Genomic DNA, 23,620 nt, shown 5'->3' with positions numbered 1-23,620 from the left:
ATACATGAGATTATTAAGTTATTATTACACAACTTTGCATATGCATATTTTTCGAATCCTGCTAAAGGGCCGGTACTGGTGAACAAAATACAACCGATATATATATATATATATAAAATTATGAATATATATAATTACATTATAAATATATAAATATTAAAATTATATATATATATATATATATATATATATATATATATATATATATATATATATATATAAAATTATGAATATATATAATTACATTATAAATATATAAATATTAAAATTATATATATATATATATATATATATATATATATATATATATTCGCTGCAACCACCAACATTCCGAACCACGAGCCGCCACTGACTCCACGTAGTATAGTTTCCGAGATATGACATGTTTTGTGTCACATGACGGTGGTTCGTTCGTCCAGTCAATTTCTGAAAATCTTCAGATTTTCAAAAAATTATAACTTTCAAAATATATGTTTAACAAGTCTAATATTACGTATTTGTAATATTGGACCAAGTGTCTATCAATAAAAAAGATGAAGTAAGTCCATGACAATGAATCAACCCGCTCTGGGTGATTTCGCCCCGAATGACCCATACGCCAAACTGGGGGCTCGTCCGAAATATTCAGCAAACACGAGGGTTCCCTTGACTTTATAATATAATCTTAACCAGTGGTGCCAATTAGGGGGTGGGGGGTTGTATACCAAGAAAAAGTAAACTGTCCTTGCCCCTTCAGTTTTAGCACCCATTCGCCGCTACCGATCTTAACAGTTTCATGAAACTAATTTCCCACACAAATGTTCAATTTTCCTTGGAAATCCGAAAGAAGATAAAAGATAGCCTACTCTTGAACTGTCGTCTTGTGCAAATATGTGTGGGCCTTCACCTTACGTCACACAATAATTCCCGATCACAAAAAAGTATCCGACGAGCTTACCTTGGACATGCAAGGATCGAATAGAAAAAATCGCAAAGAATTCAGCTATACTCTGTCCCGGTTATCTCTGGAGCAAGGCCGCGCATAGCGGCAGAGAAGGGGCGAAATCGAGTGGGAAGAACGAAGCAGTACACGCTTGTCGAAGGCTGGTAACTGCAGTCGCTTCCCCTTCCACGCAGTCCCATTCCCTCTCACGTGTTCATTGGTGGAGTTGTCTCGCGTTCAGAGAATTCAACTCGGGAATGTCAGAGTTCAATGGGAAATGTCAGAGTTCAGTGGGCAATGTATCAAACAGTGAATACATCAAAATGAAAGATGCCGTTTATTTATATGTAGCCTGCATAGGGCTGGCCCAATACTCAAAGATTAAATCACGTCTAACGAATTAAAGAACAACTTCCAAGTGGAGCATAATGAGATATAACCAGAATAGATGTGCATACAACTCACCTATAAACATAAGGACCGACTTCTTGTACTCTGAGCTTCTCCTTGCCCTGTTCAAAAGCTTCTACGTTCGTGTAGTTGTAGATGTACAATGTGACAATTGGTTGAATCGGAACGTCTTTCCACAAGTTGTAGAACAACGTTCCGTTCCTGATTACAGTCATCTGCAAATCAAGTCATAGTTTACCTTTGGTTAAATAATGGGTTGAACATTCACATGCACAGTAATAAAATGAAGGTGAAGTAGATTATAACGTGAATAAGTTGGTGGAATTTTCCACGAGGGTAAAATGTTGTTTGCAAAAGCTACCTCCAGGAACTACCAGCTGTCAATCCAAGCGTCTGGTATCTTTATCAAGATGGCTGCCCGTGTACGCGTACATGTGTACATGATCAAGCACAGTGGATTACTCCCCATGCATTAGTTCGCTGCACTTTTTGACTGACACTCTCCGCACTTGCACGTCTAGTTGATGCAACACCGACACGTTTACTTTTGATTTGGTGTCAAGTAGTGTATTTGGTGTCTGCACCGTTTGCTCTACGTTCTGGAGCTGTGTAATGTGTGGTGAATGGTCACGTGGTGCGCGCTAAGTAGTAAAATTAACTTTTAAAACGGCAAACAAGGCATTTGTCGAATCTTCTAAACTTGAACCCCGCTATCCGTCTACTTGGTTGAACACCATTTCCTTGCACCAGCGTGACACCAGGATACCTACATTACACCTATATTTATTGAGCTTTAGAATGTATACATTCATAACTTTATCATACATTTCATTGGATCACATTTTCACTACATCTCATTACAAAGCTTTTCCTTATGAGCTTAATTGATATACAAGATACACTAGTTCATGGAATGAATCATGATACAATACTTAATTAGAACATGAAGAAGACAGTAGTGCAGAACATATTGAGTGAGTATCAAAGAATACTTTTTGAGACACATATTAATATCTAAAGGGGGGGAACCTCCGAAGTAGCCCGCTTCCACCCGCGTTTTTTCGAGGGTATGCTCTTAATATCAAGGTACCTTTAAATAAACCAGGACGTCAGTTTCCTGAATTTAAACGGTTCCCCCGCCTTTTTATCCTCCTTCTTTTCGTCTTTATTTTCATACATAAAATACACATACAAGTACAAAAAAGAAAAGAAAATACATGGAGATTATATACATAGCTACATTTAATAATTTTTAGTTTGTATTATTTTAATAGACCGTTCTGGTGACCAGAACAAGTCTTCAGATTTCTTGTAAATTTACTGTGCATTTGTATGATTGGTAATTAATTAAACTTCTTAATAGTAGTTATGGATTAATTTGTGTTAGTTCATTGGTTAGTTTTAGTTATCATATAGATAGTAGGCAATGCTATGTACAGGAGGGACAAACATTCTGGTATCCAGAACTGTTTTAAGCTTGAGGGGAGAGTATGATGGGATGAGAGTTTAGATTGGGGTGAATCATGGCTTGGATTAGTCTGCACAGACGCAAGTTCCCTGTCTGGTTTCCAGATCAGGCTTTATTGTAGTGTGTGGCGAGAATTTGCTAAAGCTACACCTAAAGTGTAAATCACCAACCCTGAGATCTTCTGTAAACAAACTGTCTCACCGATTCGATGTATCACTCCGCGTTAGCTGATTCATGACCGCCGACTACCGCAATCATCTGCTGTTACACTCATAGTTCGCCGCACCTATTCATTTTATATAAGAGCCAAAATGGATGTCTAACAGAAATGTTCTTGAATTAAACATTTTCAAATTTTATTTTCTACTGTTTTATAATAACCTGTCCCATGTGTATATTTACTAACAAAAACATAGTACGCTAAATTTTCCTTTGTTATCAGTGACAAAGCAAAGACAATCGTAAGCATATTTAAACTATACTTTATTTCAGTATTTCACTCGCACCAAAACATTTCTCTATATTGTTGACGTCCAGAGTATTGTATTCTGGTGGCAGAAAGAAAAGATCAGACTCAAATCAAAGGCAAGCCGAGAAAAATGAAACGTTGATTCTTCCTCTTCACTTTACATTTCATAAGTCACGACAATGCCCAAACTGTTGAGACAGGGTGAAAATATGTATTTTTAATTCAATGGAAGGGGTTCACTTACTGCCAAATCTTCGTCACAGCTGTCTTCGGATTCTCTTTCCCTGTCGCTTACTTGGATAACAAATCTTTCAAAATTCAAGTTCTCGGTTAAATTGTCCACATCCCACAGTTTTCTCTCTTCTTTTTCAATAACGTGTCGAACTGCATCTGCCCAGTTGTTAGCTGAAATTTAAGAAATGCCACTCTCAGTAAGTCTCTTCACTTCTTCAAGCTTGAATGTTTTGTTGTTCCTGGCAACGTACCCTTTGACTTGAGCCCATATCAGTTCAATGGGATTGAGGTTACAGTGGTAAGGAGGCAAGCGCAACACAGTGTGCCCCGATCTCCTTGCCATTTCGTCTATCACGGAACTATCGTAGCTTGGCTTCAAGTGGGAAACTTGATCCAAAAGTTCCAACTTTAATGAATCAGCTGAAAGTACGACACCTTTGCCACGTAGCCATTCTAAAATATCACCTTTCCTCCAAGCAGTGGTCGGTAATGTTTCGCATTTCACGCTAAGATAGGGAGCATTGTCGAGCACAATAACACTATCCGCATTAAGTTTAGGAAGGCAGACGAAAACCACTCTTTAAAAATATGACCGTTCATGTCTTCATGGTAATCGCCAGTCGTTTTCGACACACAAATAAGTTCCGCACCTTCAACAAAGCCATTTTCACTTCCAATGTGAGTGATAATGAGAATTTTGCCTTTTCATGATGGTTGTTTAAGTCCAGTTCATAGTCCTTCGAGGAAAGCTTGCTTCTTTGAGGTTATAGTGCTATCATGCCACACCTTGCTTACAGTGTGCCCCGCATTCACCCACGTTTCATCCAAGTAATAGATTTTCTTACCTTGGTTTCGTAGTTCCCGAATGGATCGGAGGTATTTTCGCCGCCAAACAACAACATCATCCCTATCAACGAGTGCTGCTTGTCGGTTCCTCTTTCCACAAACAAGCCCAACATCCAGCAAGAGGCGGTTTAACGTAGACATACTGAAACTTGGAAGATCTTCATCATTATTAACTTCAGCTAAAACCTTTCTCAAAGTAGGTAGTTCTTGGTTTAAAAAGAAAGAATTCACTTTGCGCCTTATTGCACTTATTTCGAAATCGTCATACTTATTAACACGAGACACAACTTTGTTGGTTTTGTTTGGGAGACACAACTTTCCCGGTCATTTTTCTGTCTTTCATAACCCTTAAAACTGCAGACACTGACACACCACTGCACTGGGATACCAACTTAACCATTTCTTTTACTGGTTTTTCAGGATACCACTGACAGAACGTTACATAAATATTGAGTAGAATCTGTTTCTCGCCCCTTTTCAAAGGCTGTCCTTGCTGGTGCTTTGAAAACAAGCTCGGAGAACACGGAGACCTTCCCGCACGCATAGAGCTCGCCTTGTTGAAAGTGGCACTACTTCCTTCCTGTTCACATGGTTATTTTTAGAAAATAACCAATGTTATAAAATATCATTGTGTTCACAAATCTCTAAGCTCATTGAAAGTTACAATGCATATTCCTACAAAATGTTCACATTTATCTTGCCTTGCCATGTCACCAAGTTATTTTACGAAGTGCACTATATTTGGCGGAACAAATATCGTTATTAGGATGCTTGTCAAAGTTTCCAACCGCAATAAATTTACGAACTTTCTTTGTCTTGTTTTGATCATCATCATCAATATATTTATTGGACTTACAGCAATGCATATGGCTGTATATGCCCATTATATATTTTATTTACATAAGATACAATTTACATAAAATCTACAAACAAATTTCAAATACACTCCTATCTATATCAAACCTTAGAAATATACAATATACATTACCATGTTATATCATTTTGTCTACAAAAATGCCAGTAAAATATATTCAATTCGCATGCAAGAAAGAAGCAAATTTATGGGAAATGATTACTGGTGCAAAGAGTTAACCATAAAGGTGAAGTAATAAGTACAAAAGAAAGACCATTGGGTTTAAAGTGAGACGTCATTTGCGGCAGCGTAACCCATACTGCAAATTGGCCGTTGTTTTATCTTACGTAATGAACCCTGTAACAACGCTGGATTTTCGTGTGGATTATTTTACTTCTATGAGTTTGCAATGCTTTCTGCATGCACGTGGTTTTGTTTACAGAAAGTCTCAGGGTTGGTGATTTGAACTTTAGTGTCAGAAAGTGCAGCGAACTATACGAGGCTATAGAGTCCCATCAAAAGTTTCGTCGATACTCACCTAAAATTTGTTACTATCACCTGTGATCATTTGCTAAGGTTGCTAAAAACTATTTGGAAAACAAATTAGAATAGCAATATAATTGTTTCATCTTTCTTTCTTTTGTTATTATCTCTAAAAAAATCGCCTTTTATTTTTCTCCATAAAGCAGTTTTAAATATTTGAAAATCAGCAGCGTGTAGTTCGTAAGTGAAATACTGTCCGTCCATTCAGTGACGGACTAACAACTTTCTTTTCGGGTCCGTTACTGCCTTTTTTAACACCCATATTGATTCTTGATTGTAGACCCCTTAATCATATTATGGCCAGTAGAGCTTCAGATATTACACTTTTCCAAATCATCTAATAACCACAAGTCCCTTCATCAATCTCATCATATCATCACCCATCCTCATCTTAAAAAAAAAGAAGAAGCGTCTTTCAATTTCTCACATCCATGTCACTTATTTGTTCTACTTTTTCGTTCACAACAGTTGTACACAAACATCTATATCTTACCCAGGATTCTAAGCCGGGACCTTGTTGTGCTACGCTAACCACTCCACCACGGAGGTCGACTGCTACTGACAGGACGTGGCTTCGTTGCTATATGATTGATTGATTTTCAATGTTTAACTTCGCTTTTGTGCCACTTTTGGCTAATTTGCGAAGATTGGGATGAGTGATATGATGAAATTGATAAACAAACATCCATGCCCATCCCAGGATTCGAACCCGGGACCCCTGGCGTCCTAGCGCGATGTGCTAACCACTCCGCCAAGGGGGCCGACCCCGTTGATATATGAGTTAGCAGAAATGTTCCCGAGGTATTCCATACGGAAACCTCCACCAACTTCTACATTCCATCCTAGATTCATCAAGTTTTTAACACTCATTTGTACTTTATAAACCACATTAAGGTTAATTAATTAATCAAATAATTAATGTCTTATGGGGCGACACCCCTCCGGCCTTCCTCGTTACCCTCCCATGTCTCAATTAACCGTACTCACAATAAGAGTAAACATTACATTCCAGCAAGATGAACACAATTTACCCTGCTGTGGACTTTCTGTACACTCTAAAGATATAAACAATTGTTTCTAAAGTGCAAGCGTGAAGGGAGTTATTATTTATCAACTACAAGTACTAATTTGAATCATTTACTTATGGCTATAGCAAAATGAGCAATCTAATAACAAAGAAAAAGCTATATATTTTGTGAATTGTTATTCAACATTACCTCAAGAATAATTTGATCCATAAGATTCGTTGTGAACAAAACAATGGTCCCAATCGCACTGAAGACGAACACAGTTGCCAGGACAAGCAAGTCTGAAAGATCAAAGCAAATATATAGAATATACACTAAGAAAACAAAGTACGAAGTATACTGAAGTCACTGGCAGGGTGATCAACTGTAGAATATAACCTTTTTCTTACATTTATTACATTGGATGTAAACATTGTCTTTACACCAGTTCCAGTTATACACGTTCACAGTTGAAGGGCCAGGGGGAAAAACAATCAACGTTCATTCGAGACGATTTGCCAGGAAATGAAAAACAAAAAAATTCTATTCATAAATACGTCAGTATATACCAAAATAATAATGCGTTTTTCAGGCACTTCTCACCGTTTCCCAACTAAGGCCATTCTCATTCTTATAGTACAGCTTCTGAACTATCAGATGGCGCTGCGATCTCAAAATGGGCGAAAAATCGACATTCATCGTTTTTCCCCCTGGGTCTTCAGTTATTAAGATTCAACCAGGTTTTCTATCAAAAAATTAATTATATGCATAAGGATTCCATACACCGCATATGAACTCTTTTATAAGTCACATCTATATTCAACATTCTTTATCTTTCTTGCACCTTTTATAAAAAATAAAATCTGGTTGAATGGAGGAGGATATTCATCTTATCAACTCTCTCTTGTGCACCTGACTATGTAGTCTGAAGACGAATAGTTCATCGAACTGCAGTGGAATTGCAAAGACAAATTGCAATCGCTTCACACACTACATGCGACTTGCATTGGAATGAAATGGATAACTTCCTGGTGAGTGCCGAGTAAAAACTCTGAATGAAGAGTTCAATGTACGGGAGTTGGGTAATTCCCTTCTAAGCTACCGAATCTGTATTCTTGACGACATAGTTGCCAACTTTTCTTTCTTCATGGTTACAACTTACCTCTTTGGTACCACTTTAGGAACATATGAAAAATCTCTGTTTCGTACCACCCGGAAAGATGTAAGTGTGAATAGCAAACCAACTTAAAAGAAATTGAGGGAGGAAGAAAGATGAAGGTAATTAATAGCGTGCGTGTCTGTCTGTGTTTATCTGAGGGAACGCAGCTAGGATAATTTGCGTAAGCACCCCATACCTTCTACATCGTCGTAATGTTGAACCATATCTTAAGTTGTATATGATATGATTCAACATGAAAACGATATAGGAGGCGGGGGATGTTTAATATAATCTAACTGCGTTCACACACACACACACACACACACACACAGTGACCCTTCATCAATCTCATCACATCATCACTCATCCTCATCTTCACAATAAGCCAAGAGTGGCAGAAAAGCTAATCAAAACAAACCAGATCAATCATCTGGGAGGCCTAATGATGTGATGAGGTTGATGAAGAGACACTCAAAGAACACCCATACCCCGGGTGAGAATCGAACTCGCGAGCCTTGTCATCGTAGCACTCGACAATTTTATGAGTTTCAAGATCGAGCATATCGTACATCAATCAAATGTGCGGAGTCTATGACAACAACATGCATTCATGAAGTTTTAAAAAATTGAAGATTTCTTATTACTTATCACAATGGATGCTACTTCTTTCTCTACAAGACAATGTAGTAAATGTATGTACATTTCTCTTGCATACAACTTGCATTTTCATATCATTGTGCAATTCTGTGCAACAATGGATATTACATAACAGAGGTTAATGCATATTGTAGTACTTAACATTCGTTTTCAGTATACTTGGTTGCTTAGAATATGGTATTTTATAAATGAGTCAAGCAGCTTATATTTTTGGACCTTCCTTTCCAATCTCTGTCTTTCTCTCACAGACACATAAACTTCCAGACAGAGTTCACCTGCTGCTCTTTCTTGTGTAAAAATTTAGTGTAACAACGACAAACCTTGAATATATTTCTCTTTCTTTAGCTAGTAGCAACAAATACTCAAAACATTTTAAAATATTCCCTGAAACTATAATTGTATCATGAACAAGTTCACATTAAAAATGATAACGGACCATTTGTGATACAGTATTATGACTACTATAGTGTTATGGGTTGGGGGAAGGTGATATCATTCCTGACAGGGTTGAAGATTTACCCTTGTTGCCGGGATACTTATCTCTAATGTGTGCATGGACGTCCGCACGATTTTCTCCATGGAGGGGAGAAAGCAAGGCAATTTTTTTCCAGGGGGTGCAAACGAGGCATATTTTCTACCATAATAATTCGTACCCTGGTTATATGTTTCATGTGGAAGAGTGAGTGTTTTTAGTTTGTTCTAATAAATATTTCTTTCATTTCTCTATTCATTACTATTGCGTGATTCGAATCGATTGATTTAATTAGATTATCTTACGTCACTTTTCTGCCACTTTGGCCTAATTGCGACAATGAGATGAGTGGTCATCCCATAAGATGGATGAAGGGACAATCACAAACACTTATGGACGATATAACACAATTTCCAAAGAGGATTACCCTGGCTGCAGCAGATCCAGGCGCCAGATCCTCGTTAGTCTGCAAAATGCATTCCAGGATATACCACGAGAGGAGGCCAAGATTGAAATTTAGAAATCATCCGGTGCCAAGTCTCGTCTCTTGTTTTGATATTCAAGAGACTTCGATATGATTCTTGGTTCTTGATTCTCGGTGTGGAAATTTGGACAATGACTTCTCATCATTCCCACCGCCCAAATGCAACACGCAAAACTTCTTTTTAAAAAATCCGAAGTGGAAGTTACGACCCCTTACACCTGTCTGCCACGTGCCAACACTTATTAATCATCATGTATAAAGAATCACCTTTTTGCTACAATGTGTTCGTTTGTTTACGGTTCACTGACGATCTTCTGTTCTCAGTTGCACTGCAGCCTTGGCATTGTGTTTCCCCAGTCGAATAGGAAATGCCAGCGAGGCATTCTTCGGCACCGTCATTAAACTTCCTTGAACTTAGAGCCTTAGCAATTTCTGTATTGTTGTAAAGGTTGAAAAGGACAAAAGACTGTTGCGATGTAGCCGTGAATGACTATCAGTCGAAGACTTCGTAGCGAGAATGAAAAAAATCGAGATGAAAACGACACCAGGTGCTTCGAGACTTGTGGAGCAGTGTTGCCAACCATTTTTCGGCAATGTCCCTACAGACGTAGTCAAAATGTCCCTACGCCAAGTAAAGCGACTAAAAAGAAAACAACACCTCATGAGCATGCAAAACAGAAGATAAAATGTACACATTTACATACCAAATCTTTCTGCTCGATGCTTCCACAATTTATGAATGAATAACGTTGAGTCGTTTACTGTTGATTATGTTATTTGAAATCATACATGCTACTGCTGTGAAGAGATATTGTTGGTTGGTGATGCTGTATTTCCTGTAGTCTTCTTCACGTGCCTTAAGGGAAGAATTTATCACTAGCAAAGAATTTAACAATTCTGGTCCCATTTTATTTCTCTTTTTTGTTTTTGTATCACTTAACATTGAAAATATTCCGTTTCCGCGTTAGAATGTGGTAATGTTAGCACTATTTTCGCGAGAGTGGAACTGTTTTAAAAAAAGAACTTGTCTTCAATGTTCTTGGTAACTCATAACATATTCCAAAATTCTGATGGAGATTTGTTAGTTAGTTCTTTGCACCTTTGCACAATAAAATGTTATTTTCCAACATTGAAAAAAGTCCCTACGTTTTCCCTCATTTGGCAAAATCTGTCCCTACGCGGGTAAGATATAGTGACAAGTCCCTATGCGTAGGGACATGTCCCTACGATTGGCATCACTGTTGTGGAGACGAAATCGAAAACGTAACCTTTAAAATTTTATATGAACCAAATTTACTAAACGCACGGCTACGAAATTAGGCGGGTGGCAGAAGTTCACGCTGTTGCCACGTTGGAGCTCAACCTCGTGTTTTCGGGGGTTTAAGAGAATAAAATATCTCGTTGTAGAGTTGGTTTTTATAATCTATGTGATACAAACGGACAGTATTTGCTCGAAACGCCGATTATTTCGAAGTTCAGATGAACGAGATCAATCTTAATCCACTCTAAATGAACTTGGTTTAAAGATTTGCATTGCACCAACGAAAAACGACGTTCACGAGATTCCGTTCAACTGATCCGAGGTTAATTTGTAAGGCTATACCTGATTGGTTGGCTAAAACAAATGGGAATGTTCATTGCCAAACTTTTCCGGTGGCGGCGCCACCCCTGTTCCGTCCCTAAATAATTTCGTTCGTCATTTGGTTGCCCTAAGCTTTACATTGGAGCACGATGGGATGGCTATTCAAACGTTATTTTCATTGACCGTAAGAATTTATCGTGTAAATCGATAATAAAAATGGGTTTAGCAATGCTTAAAGATTATGTAGCCAGTCATAAGTTTCCGAAAATTACATTCTCCTGAACCTAAGAATTATTATGTTAAGGCGAGGAGGGACAATTTCCCCTTGGTCTTTCTCGCTGGGGCAGCTGCTGATCACTGTTGCCAACTTCGCTCTTTTGGAGCCAAATCTGGCTCTTTCGTGCACTCGTTTGACTGTGAACTGTGGCACCCGCCCTCTGCCCCACCATGATGCCCACCACTGGCTCCGGCCCAAAAATACCAACTTTTGCCATGAGTGTACATTTTGCACGTGACGTGATATTCGTATAGCTATAGACTGCGTCACCCACCTTTTGTTTCCTCCCCATGTATTTTTATATATAGCGCTGTGGCTAAGATGAAGATGACAATTGTGTTATCGGGAACCCTTTATTTTCGATTTTATATTAACATCATTGGATTATTGAGATGGGTGATGCCGCCAAATCTATGCGGTGAAAACTAAGAAAGAATAAATTGCCATCACTTTAAAGCTAACGGTAATAGCAGCACCCCTACCCCTCTGACAACTAAAATTACCCTAGTAGGCACTTTATGCAGCCTTCGTTAATCTAGCTCCTTGAAAGTCCTCTTTAGCTATATTAATGGTGAAATTTAGCTCTATTATGCACATCAGGTTTGGCAACACTGCCAGGATGGCCGTAGGAGGCAAGGAGAAATGCACTAGGCTTATGGGACCATTATTTTATTTGTTCTCTCGGGAATATCAAACATCCGATGACGTAGAAAAGTACATGGACGGAAAAAGGACACGTAGAACTATGTCATAGCAGTAGGAAAAGTCGAAACTCCCATTTGATGAGCCGTAACTTGAAGTTGAAGTTGATGTCCCATAAGGAATACATGGGATTCGGTAAATACTAATTCATCATATTTTTCAAAAATCGTATAAGGCTTAATAATCAACTTAGGAAAGCGCTTCCACTTGCCACATGGGGAGAAATTCATACTCTTCATTTCTGGCGGAGATCTTTTTAGTAGCATTGCTCATTCCGACGATATTGGAATAAATGCATGCCTGGTGCGTAATTGTCCCTCTTCGCCTTAAAGCGCAACGGAAAGGTTGCGAAAATGTGCTGTATAGTACGTTAATGCACAAAAAACACTAAGTTTGACGTCATTTGGGTCGTCTCTAGCTGCCATGGGTCGAAAATACAAAAATTTACATTTTTACACTATGCCAGCATTGTCATTCCATGCCAAATCAACACAGATATGTGCAATTTTTAACCTGACCATCTCCGATTTTCATGAAATTTGGGGAGTTGAAACTATGCATAGAACTTAGTAACTATGAAAATTTTTAGTCTCGTGCGTCTTGTAATTGTTAAATTATTCAAGGTCAAAGTTTGCAGAAATTGCCTTTTTTGAGCCCGCTTAGCTATACTAAATGTGCTGTAACTCCGCCCCTATTTCACCTAGGAAGCTCAAATAAAGCTTATTGTACAGGGAATTGAATAAGCTTTCCAGTGATATATAACAAGCCTACCTTTGGATAAAAAATATAATTTTGTCACGTGACCTTGACTTTGACCTTGAATATCTCAAAACATGTCATCACCAAAAATCGTGAAAAAAATATATTTGGTCCCTCATTCCATACTCTAAAACATACCAAAAAATCATTCTGGGAATGCAATGGGATCAGAAGATACAAAATAATATGTGTAACTATGTGACTGATAAAAGCCCCATTACATGAACTATGAAGAGTCAAATGTCCCTTAACACCCCCTACAAAATGTGAAGGAGTTATCCTGGGTATAATTTGTCATGAAAGAAATAGGTTAGGCACAGGGAGATTTCTAGCCGTGTGTGTCAAGCGCAGGTCCGGCATATTGTTGACCGCCATATTGAATTCAACGCAAACATTTCAAAGGAAAGGGGGTGATGTGATATATCAAATAAGGCTAGAATTTCACGAGAAATGAAGTGACGAAGGATTTTCCAACATATATTTAACCAGCAAAAATTTATTACTGCATGCTTGTAACAATTTTCTCCTTTTCGAGGTGTTAAAAACAAAGCATTGGAATGCTCCTAACGTGTTAGGAACTCATCGAGATCACGCTGACATCTTGGGAGAGAAAGAAGTATACGCACCATTGCATATGATTTTAATCAGCTACATTCACCAAATAGTTGAATAGTGAAGAATATTGGGAAAAGTATCTCAAACAATTACGTAACACTTCGTTTGGAATGAAAAATTATTCAGTGACGAGGCAAATTTTTATGTTCACGGTGAAGTTAATAAAAATAATATGCAATACCTGTGATTTGCTCAGTCGAATGGTTGTTGCTGGTAAGCTAATTATGTGGTATAATATATGGCGAACGGGAATGGTTGGTCCATATTCAACAACGGAACCTTAAATGGTGAGGGCTTCTTGGATTTGTTAAGTGAACAGGTTTTTTCACCCTTGCTTACGGGATATGGCACTTTTCGAGAGTTTTGAAACAGGACAGAGTGTGACCACACTATGTAGACATTTTCGCAATTTCTTCATGGTAATTTTCTAGGTAGATTGATGGGCACACGGGGATCTATTAAAAGGCCTGCACATTCCCCAGATCTAACATCTTAGGAGGACTTTTACCTTCAGAAACATTTGAAGAGAATGGTGCATGCACTAAAAGTCCCTGATATTGACCATCTGAGAGAAGGCATAGTTGCTGCTTGCGATGATGTTGCACCTGCTACATTACCAAATGTTCTATGCGAGTGTGAGAGACGTCAACGAGTGTGCTCACAGGAACATTGACAACATTATAATGTGCATATATCGTAAGTGAAAGATTTGTGTTTAACTTTTTGCTGGCGTAAGATACGTTGGAAAATCCTTCGTCACTTCATTTCTCGTGAAATTCTAGCCTTATTTGATATATCACATCACCCCCTTTCCTTTGAAATGTTTGCGTTGAATTCAATATGGCGGTCAACAATATGCCGGACCTGCGTTTGACACACACGGCTAGAAATCTCCCTGTGCCTAACCTATTTCTTTCATGACCAATTATACCCAGGATAACTCCTTCATATTTTGTAGGGGGTGTTAAGGGACATTTGACTCTTCATAGTTCATGTAATGGGGCTTTTATCAGTCACATAGTTACACATATTATTTTGTATCTTCTGATCCCATTGCATTCCCAGAATGATTTTTTGGTATGTTTTAGAGTATGGAATGAGGGACCAAATATATTTTTTTCACGATTTTTGGTGATGACATGTTTTGAGATATTCAAGGTCAAAGTCAAGGTCACGTGATAAAATTATATTTTTATCCAAAGGTAGGCTTGTTATATATCACTGGAAAGCTTATTCAATTCCCTGTACAGTAAGCTTTATTTGAGCTTCCTAGGTGAAATAGGGGCGGAGTTACAGCACATTTAGTATAGATAAGCGGGCTCAAAAAAGGCAATTTTTGCTAACTTTGACCTTGAATAATTTAACAATTACAAGACGCACGAGACTAAAAATTTTTATACTTACTAAGTTCCATGCATAGTTTCAATTCCCCAAATTTCATGAAAATCGGAGATGGTCAGGTCAAAGGCTGTGTTGATTTCGCATGGAATGACTAAATGCTTTTTTTCTGGTTGCGAGCATGTGTAATTCAACGACGGGTAGGAATCGAAGAAACTCGCAAAATTATAAAGAAAAGTGCATTAAGTGCGTAAACGCATGATATATATTATTATACACTATGACTGACATTATGCCCTATCCGATAATTTAATATTAATGTGAGTTTTCATTGTATTAAGCAGATATTCTCACCTCGTATTTTCGTCCTTCTTTTTCTTGGTAACAACAATTTTAAAATTATAATTCCTGTAAATAACATAGCCCTAGAGGTTGAGAGACATGAAACAGAAGAAAAAATATTTTTTGTAATAACTATTTTTGGCGATAAATGTGTGTAGTATATAAAACAAAGGACCATATTTACTAGCTACGTGGAAAAGTATAATATCACGTGAAAAAAGTCAGTTGGTATTAAAAACAACTATAAAAATAAAGTTTCAGTCGCGCGGAATTATTATGCATTATTCATTACCGGATTCTCAACAATAGATCACTTAAATTGTGAAATTTGCAAGTGACGTAAAAAAAGTGCTGTGCAAATTTTAAGGCTTTTTTGAGTTCCGCTATCTTTTCTGTTGTTGACGATCGTCTTTTCAAAAGTCTTACTTTTACAGCACTGATTATTCAACTATCATGTTCAGACGTCATTTGTGAGGTTAAGATGATATTAAACTTGTAATTTAATGTAATAGCATCACGTTCGGCATCAAATTATCCATGTATTTAAATGGGAGAACAAATGCCGATCAAACGCGTGGGGGCACAACAGGGCTGCTGCCACCTACAATAGTTTGCTTTGAGCAAACCCATTACAATCAAAAGCCGCATAGAGTAGTGTGATGTGTTAAAGTATCAACATGTAGGAGAAGAAAGTAATTCGGGCTGCAAACTTCTCTGAATTTGAGTGATGTACTAATCAACCTTGTCGACGAGTACAAGAATGTAGTAGAGTGTAAAAAAATAATAATATTAAAAAATAACTGACGGCACAACACAAAAGGAGAAGGAGAAAGCATGGGACCTTCTTCTACGGAACTTTAATGCCTTACGAAATGCATTCGATTTTGATACCATACTGATGTCTGTGGTAAGTAAGTTGAATTTTTCATATCTTAATTCTTATATATTTATAGTGTCGTGACGTGTAAATAGCCAGTAACATGTATTTTCGTAAATTTATACAATCATATTTGATATTTTCAACACCATGTAGCAATATCGTAACATTGCTGTGTTCTAATTTACCTTGCACTTGCACGTAATATATGACATTTATATATGTTTTGTGTTCTGGGGTAGAAAGTATTTAGAAACATTACGACTTTGCACCACAGAACCACAAATTATTATTGTTATTTTGGCAGTTTTTACACAGTTCTCGAATTACCAGCATTGTACACCCAACATCACTAGCGTTTGCACGCCCTCGATATCTCTTTCCGCTTTTTATATATTCAAAAACAACTGCCTGCAGTCGAAGCGTCAGTATGGTGAACCAGGATCAGACACCAAAACGGTGGCGAATGGCCGATCAGAAGATAAACTCGTTTTGATGTTCCTAGATCGCGATCAAGTGTTGAACTGTCTTCGTGCAATGGAATTTTCCAGTTATCCTTTCCCGATCCGAGTTTAAATTTTGATCTTCGTTCGTGCACACGACCATGAGCCCGGTTGACGTTACAACACAGTGCGCGGGAACCAGCCACTTTTGTCCTGCTCTCGCTTTGCTTTTCCCATATGTGGCACCAGCGTAATTCTGCCCAGTCGCTTATTTTCATAGTCGTGCGTTTAGGCGACTTAATCACAAATACCAAACAGATCAGTGGCGAAGCGTGGCATTTTTAGGTAGTCATCGCAAGACTTGCCAAACGTTAGGGTATATCTATTAACCAGGGGGGGAGGTGCACGGTAAACTCCAAGGTCATGCGTTATGTTGTGCGATTCACATTCTAGTATCTGAGAGATTACAATATCTCACGGTGCTGTAAGCTCATGTTCACACTATCTCAAGAAAACAAAAATATTCTGAGTTTGTTTACCATACATTTCCGTCCGATGAGAAGTTCCGAAAAATTGGTAGAGCTAATCCTATCGAAAATACAAACTTTCAGGTTGCTAACAATTTTATTTAAATATTACGAAGGTGACTTAAAATTCGAATTATTACGAATTGCACCGAAGAAGAGATTGAAGAAAGGCACAATTCCTACATTGATAATGATGATAACAGTGTGATGATGACGTGTGAACAGAGAGTATTAGAACATTTGTCTATGATGTGAAGTTTTCTATGGTGTGAAGTAGGGATGGCGAAATCCATTTTTTTCACCTGGAAGTATATGATCGTAAAATAAGGATGATGATAAATTCTACCCGAAAAATGGAAAAATTGTTAAACCTCTCTCTCCGAAATTTAGATTGCCTCCGAAATCCAGGTAGTAAAATTTCAGAATTGAGATTTGTAAATTTTCCGGAATCCTGATATTTTTAGCCTTCCCTAGTGTGAAGGTAAGATGTGCTAGAAAAGAAATGTTCTCTCTGAGTAAGTATGTCTTTAACCTCGAGAAAAAAATTAGATCAGTATTGTATTTTGTAACCATAGTAAACACAAAACAACAGGAAGTACTTCGTGTTTTGTAAAGCAAGAACATTTTTTTTTCGAAATCGATATTTGAACAACAGGATTCAAAAAATTAAAAAGAGAAATACTTTGAAAGAAATACAATGGATCCGGAAGTGCTATTTTTCCAGTTCTTCCCAGCACTAACCGTGGGTAAAGTTATGCTTTTGCTTACTTATATTTTTTCTATGCACCGTTACTTTCATGTATTCTGTGTAAGTTGTGTTGCGATATTCTTCAAAGCGTTGCATGCTTTACAGTGCTGGAAATAGTAGACACTCTGAGAAGTTTCATCTTGATGACGTCACAGAAACCCTGCCGTGGTTGTAAACACGGAGGAAAAGGTCTCTTATGACCAGCCCTTCAAGATGCTGTCGAAAGACCTTGGATTCGCACAATTCCTGCGATGACGTGGGCCGCCTGACACCATTTCACTCAACAGGAAACATAGCGGGGCGGGGAGGGTTGGAATGGGTGTAGCACTGGGCTCTCCTTTCGATGCGCTAAACTTAGTGCATCTCTTGCGTATTTCTAGTTGTTTTATGGTGTCACTTGACTAATTTCGCACAAATATGCGAATATTCTGACTTATTTCTTGCTTCTTTTCTAAAATATTTGATCGATTGATTTAGTTTATTTTACTTAGATTTTGTGCCTCTTGGCTAATTTGCGAAGATGGGGATGAGTGATGAAATGATGAAATTGATGAATGGACATTCACAAAGAACCAAGCCCGAGCGGGATTCGAACCCGGGACCCTTGGCGTCGCAGCGCGATGTGCTAACCACTCGGCCACAGGGTCCGGCTAAAATATTTGAAAAACAATAGTTCTATTATTTTAGTTTGTCATCGTCGCATCTACCGAAGACCGGACGCCTCGCCACTGAAACAGTAACATAATAATAATATTCATCATCATCATGGCGATGATGTTAATAAAAATATCTTTCATCAGAGACCGAGGTTCAGCATATGCTGTTCTACCATCTAAATTGTCTCAGAATACTGATTACGTATATTTCCTACTAATCGAGTTCTAACAAGTACGTATATAGATGGAGGTGCCCAGGGGGTCCGGATCCCTCCCCGAAAGACTTACCAAGTCCAAAATTCTATTAAAATATGAAGTTTAGTTATATCCGAAAAACTTACTTAAATGTAAGCATTAGATTGCGAAATATAATTCTAGATATGTGCCTGAGTATAAATACAATTATAAAATAAAAATAAGAAAGAAACTAAAGATACAATAAAAAGTGAAGGAAATATTTGGCTGGACATAAGATATCCGGAAATATTGTGATCCTGTTCTGTGTAGATGCATAAATATTCAGGATAAAATTGTTTTTTCAAGGACTCGTAGCATCGAAACGAGGCGTCAAACAAAAAGAAGTTAGTAAGACAGTTATTTGCCCTTAATGACGTCCATACGACGTGAAAGTCTGTGCGGTGACACGCTGTATAAGTTGTACATTGCGAGACTCGAGATCCCAGAAAGGCCTCCCCGATGGCGCAGTGGTAGCGTCGTCGACTTGTAATCAAGGGGTCCTTGGTTCGATTCCAGGTGGAGGCACATAGTGGTTCGGATCCCACTTTAAACTGTAGGTTTAGGCTCGATTAGCCTTACTGTGCATAAAGTGGACTTAAAACAGCAACTCAATCAATCGAGATTCTAGTAAACCTATAGAGGCAGAGCAGCGAGTTAAATTAAATCGAAATACAGATAGAGCAGAACTTGGTTTAAATTAGGTCAACGTCCCCCATAGTGTCATCTAGAGATCCGCTTTCATCTTCAGGACCATTAGGGTCCCGATAATTCGAAATATACGGGAATGAAACTACCTAGTTACAAAAACTCGGACTGTACGGACCGACAGGAAAATAGGAAGAAGTGAAAGAAGAAGACAATATAATGAAAACTACATCATGTATACAGCACTGTTCCGAATAATTTAATGTTATACTTAGATTGCTCAGTACAATAGTAACAACGATGTTAGGGAAAAAATAATTCAACAATATTGAAGTTAGACTTTCAAGAGAAATTGTCGAGCGTCGTCTGCATCAGGACTGTGCATTGCTTCAGTTCACAAAGCAGGTGACCGGAGTTCAAAAGTCCCGTATTAGCTAATTCTAAAGGAATGCTTGCTTGAAGTACAGTGCATATCATCATATGTACGTTATTTACACAGTATTTATTAGTTTAATTAGTTTTCAAACTTAAGTATTTATGAGGAAATGGTTTTTATATTTAAAATGGTACATCTTGCTGTCCCGTTTTTCCTGCAGGAAAATATTAAAAGTGCTCCTTTTGTTGTTTTAAAATCTGATCACCTAACTTATGTGATCACTTTTCAGAAGAAAACGCGGAATTCTTGCTTTGGATTATGCGGAACATTGGATTATCGAAACTCTACTACAACGTAGTTTCCCCCAAACCACGCCCTCCACCCCACAGAACCTCACCTACCCACCTCAACCAACGCTAGATAAACAGATGGAGCTGAACGACTTGAACGTAAAAACACAGACTCACACCGCGGTAAGATTACAGAGGAAACGAGTTGCACCTGCCTGTCATTTCTCAAAATTACTGAAACTTACGCCTCTAAGATTATTATATAATGTTTTACCTACCTGTTCTTATCACACTCGTATTGCCCTTACACTTCTCTTTCTTCACAACGACATAGCCCACATTCTCGAAAGTACTTTCCCCGAGACGTCTTACCATCTTTGTGATCTACTTTGCTCTGGCCTGTTGAACCTGTTGAAACTTGATGTGGGACAACTCTTTAGCAACCGATGATCTACCTCTCTCCGTCTCTTGCTGCTCAAATTCAAATGCGCATGTACAAAAAGGAAAGAAAGAAAAAAAGTTTTTTTTCCGGCAACTCGAAAACCGGATTTACCAAACTTACAGGTGGTTGACCTATTCAGCTGCGAGGGTCAAGCTTTTAGTCTTGGTACCGCAAACGAAATCGTCTTTTGGGACAACCCAGCTAACTCGCCTACTTGACAAATTGCAAATTGTTTCCAACCCGTCGGTTCACTTTCTTTTCTGCCTGCAATTGCAAAATGTCCGCTTGCACAGGACCAGTTAATCGGTCTTCTATTCCGATTACCGGTCTTAATATCTTAATATTTGAGTGGTCTTCATAGCTATTAGCACCATAATCTCAAGACTAAAAGAAGGAGGAAGTTTCATGCGGAAGGTTATGCACTCCTTTTCGAGTAGGCAATCATATATTTTTACCATCTTTTCCTGCACGTGTCTCTCTTTATTTTGTTGTCCCATTTAAGCAACTAATTTGATTTTTCCCAGTTTCACGGATTAATTTGACACACCTTAAAATATCCGAAATTACTGAACACAAACTACATAAAATCGTGTTCTAATATTTCAATCAAAAGTACTATTCGTTTAATTATAGAATCAAATAATGAAGTAAAAATGTAATTTTACGTGAAAAAAATAAATTGACTACAGTATCATAATTCAATTATGAATAAACAAAATAGAATTATGATAGAGAGAGAACGTTCTTGGACATTATTAAAATTGTCAATTTCATAGATACTGAACGTCCCACATAGGAAATATAGGAAATATAAAGAAACGACAAATTATAAGCTTTTAAACAGCGGCTGGCCGAGACAAGCCATCACGCACGATGCAGTCGCGGCGATTGGGTTCTCTTGGTAGATAAAGTTTACCATGGTGCGGGGGCAAAAGTGGCAAAAAATGGGGAGGCAAGATGCTATCTATAGGGATGTTTTGTACGCTTCTCTATCCTAAATCTGGTAGACATGATCTGCATTGTTCATAGATTCCACAGTATCATACACTGGCTCCTTTCATTTGCATATTTCGTATTTTGGTGCCCGTCCTGCATTCACGCGAAAGAAAAATAGTTCCCATGACTTGTGGCCCAACCCTCGTATTTCCGTACACGGGAGGCGTAAGGAATTTGGGTAGAGGGAACCAGTGCCCCTGGTCGATTCGTCGAAACCAGGATTGGTGTAAGTACTATAATATTTATTTGTAAGTCTGTACCGATACCTCTTTGAATGCTTATACCGATACTTGAAAATTGTAACAATTAAAAGTTGTTCAAAACATTGATTAATATTAATGAGTGAGTGTTCCACTCCAATTGTAAGCATCAATTTACCAGAGTTTTGCTTTAGAATCAATGTGAATTGATTTCAATCACTTGATTTTTTTTGAATCATTGATTTAAATCACTTTAAATAAATAATTTATAGAATAATGTACATAAGAATTTTGTAGATATCAGAATCACTTTTAATGTAAGTAAATTAATCTCGTAATCATTTAATGGTGTTTATTAAGCTCCAAGATAGGAAAAGAAACAAAATATATGTACTGATGGTGTGAAGCTTTTATGGAAGGAAATGTTATATGTAAACTCTAAACACACTTAAATGTCTCTTGATTTAAAATTCAATAATTTATATAGGCAAAAATAGCAAACATTTTCTTTAGAATAATATACAAAATACTAGTCATGTTAAATCAAAAATAATGTCATTATCATTAAACTGGGGGTCGAGGGGCGACCCAGGGTAAGGTGAAGTGAACATAACCTCTCCCTTGCCAAGACTGCAGTGCGTGTTCGATGAACACATCCTTCTCGAGGTGACCCTGATTTCGCTAAACACTGTAGATCTAGACTGGGAAGTCGATAAAAATCCCTGAAGAGGGGCAGCAGCCTCCTGGAGAGGGGCAGCAGCAGTACTGGCCTAGAGTCAATGAGGACATCAGTCCAAAAGAGTCTAGAACCAGACAGTCACAGGCGGAGTTGGAGCAACAGAATGGCTGTGACACTGCGAGGGAGTAAACCCTCCAAACTGGCAGGCCGGAAAGCCATAAGAAGGCAGCCCCTTCATTCTGCTAGACTCACCGTAGGGCTAATAACACACGTGGCGTCGAAATTCATTTTATTCAGAGAATACAGAAGGTAGATGCCGGACAGATCAAATGGAAACGACAAGGCAAGAAAAGGAAAATGATTATTGGAACATGGAATATAACCTCTCTGACAGGAAATGAATGTGAGATAATAGAGGATATGGAAAAATACAAGATTAAAATCTTGGGTATAAGCGAGACGAAAAGGAAACGATCAGGAGAGATACTGGTGAATAAGGGATATACTTTAATATTGTCAGGAGTAGATAAGAAAGCAAGAGCAAAACAAGGTATAGGTATAATATTTGAAGAAGAATGTATGAAGAGTAGATATGGAAATGGAGGAGAAGATATCACTTATTCAGATCTATGCACCTACAGAGGATGCAAATGAATGTGTAAAAGATCTTTTCTATGTCAACCTACAGGATACTATGAATTAGGCTAAGGACTTTGCGAGACTTGTGATCATCATGCAAAACTTGAATGCCAAAATTGAAAATGAACCAGAGAAGGGAAAGGAGTGTATGAGAAAGCATACAACAAAAATAGTGAAGAATAGTAATGGAGAAAGAATGATTGAATATTGTACAGACAATAATTTACTTATAGAAAATACATTTTTTCCACATAAAACAATACATAACATAATATTTGTAGCAGAAAGGAGAAGAGCAAGAAGTGCAATAGATTATTCCACTTACACAGAAAATACAGGTATGCAATACAAGATGTCAGAGTGTACAGAAGTGCAGAACTAAGCACAGAACATAAATTACTAATAATGAAAACAAGATTTCAGGAACCTTAACAAATACAAGAAGTAAAGTATACAAAAATTAAAATAGGAGAATTAAGTACAGAATGCAAGCAAAAGGAATTTAAAAGGCAAGTGAAGGAAGAGTTGAACAAAAGAGAGAGAGAGAGAGCTAAGTATCCAGAACCGAGATAATGAAGAATTAGAAGAAAGATGGAATATTCGAAAAAGAGTATTGATTAAGACAGCTACAGAAATTTGTAGCTTAACAACCATAGGAGATCAAAGTAAAGATCAAGATGGTGGAATAACTTGGTTAAAGAAATAGTTAAATGTAAGAAATAAGC

General features: G+C 37.8%; 1 protein-coding gene across 1 annotated transcript in view; it reads right to left on the bottom strand.

Moving 5' to 3' along the window:
* Positions 1-23,620, bottom strand: part of LOC145987291 (scavenger receptor class B member 1-like) — a 42,227-nt gene that overhangs the window by 12,189 nt on the left and 6,418 nt on the right. Inside the window, exons 2-3 of the mRNA XM_083121808.1 lie at positions 6,964-7,055; positions 1,388-1,548 (exon numbers count right to left, since the gene is read on the bottom strand). Coding sequence (XP_082977934.1) covers positions 1,388-1,548; positions 6,964-7,055 — 253 coding nt within the window. The remainder of the gene's footprint in view (positions 1-1,387; positions 1,549-6,963; positions 7,056-23,620) is intronic.

Source organism: Lepisma saccharinum, chromosome 4, assembly GCF_977018435.1.
Source record: "Lepisma saccharinum chromosome 4, izLepSacc3.1, whole genome shotgun sequence".
Lineage (NCBI taxonomy): Eukaryota > Metazoa > Arthropoda > Insecta > Zygentoma > Lepismatidae > Lepisma > Lepisma saccharinum.
Note: the sequence above shows the minus strand (reverse complement) of the source record. Positions and strands in the feature narration are given on the sequence as shown.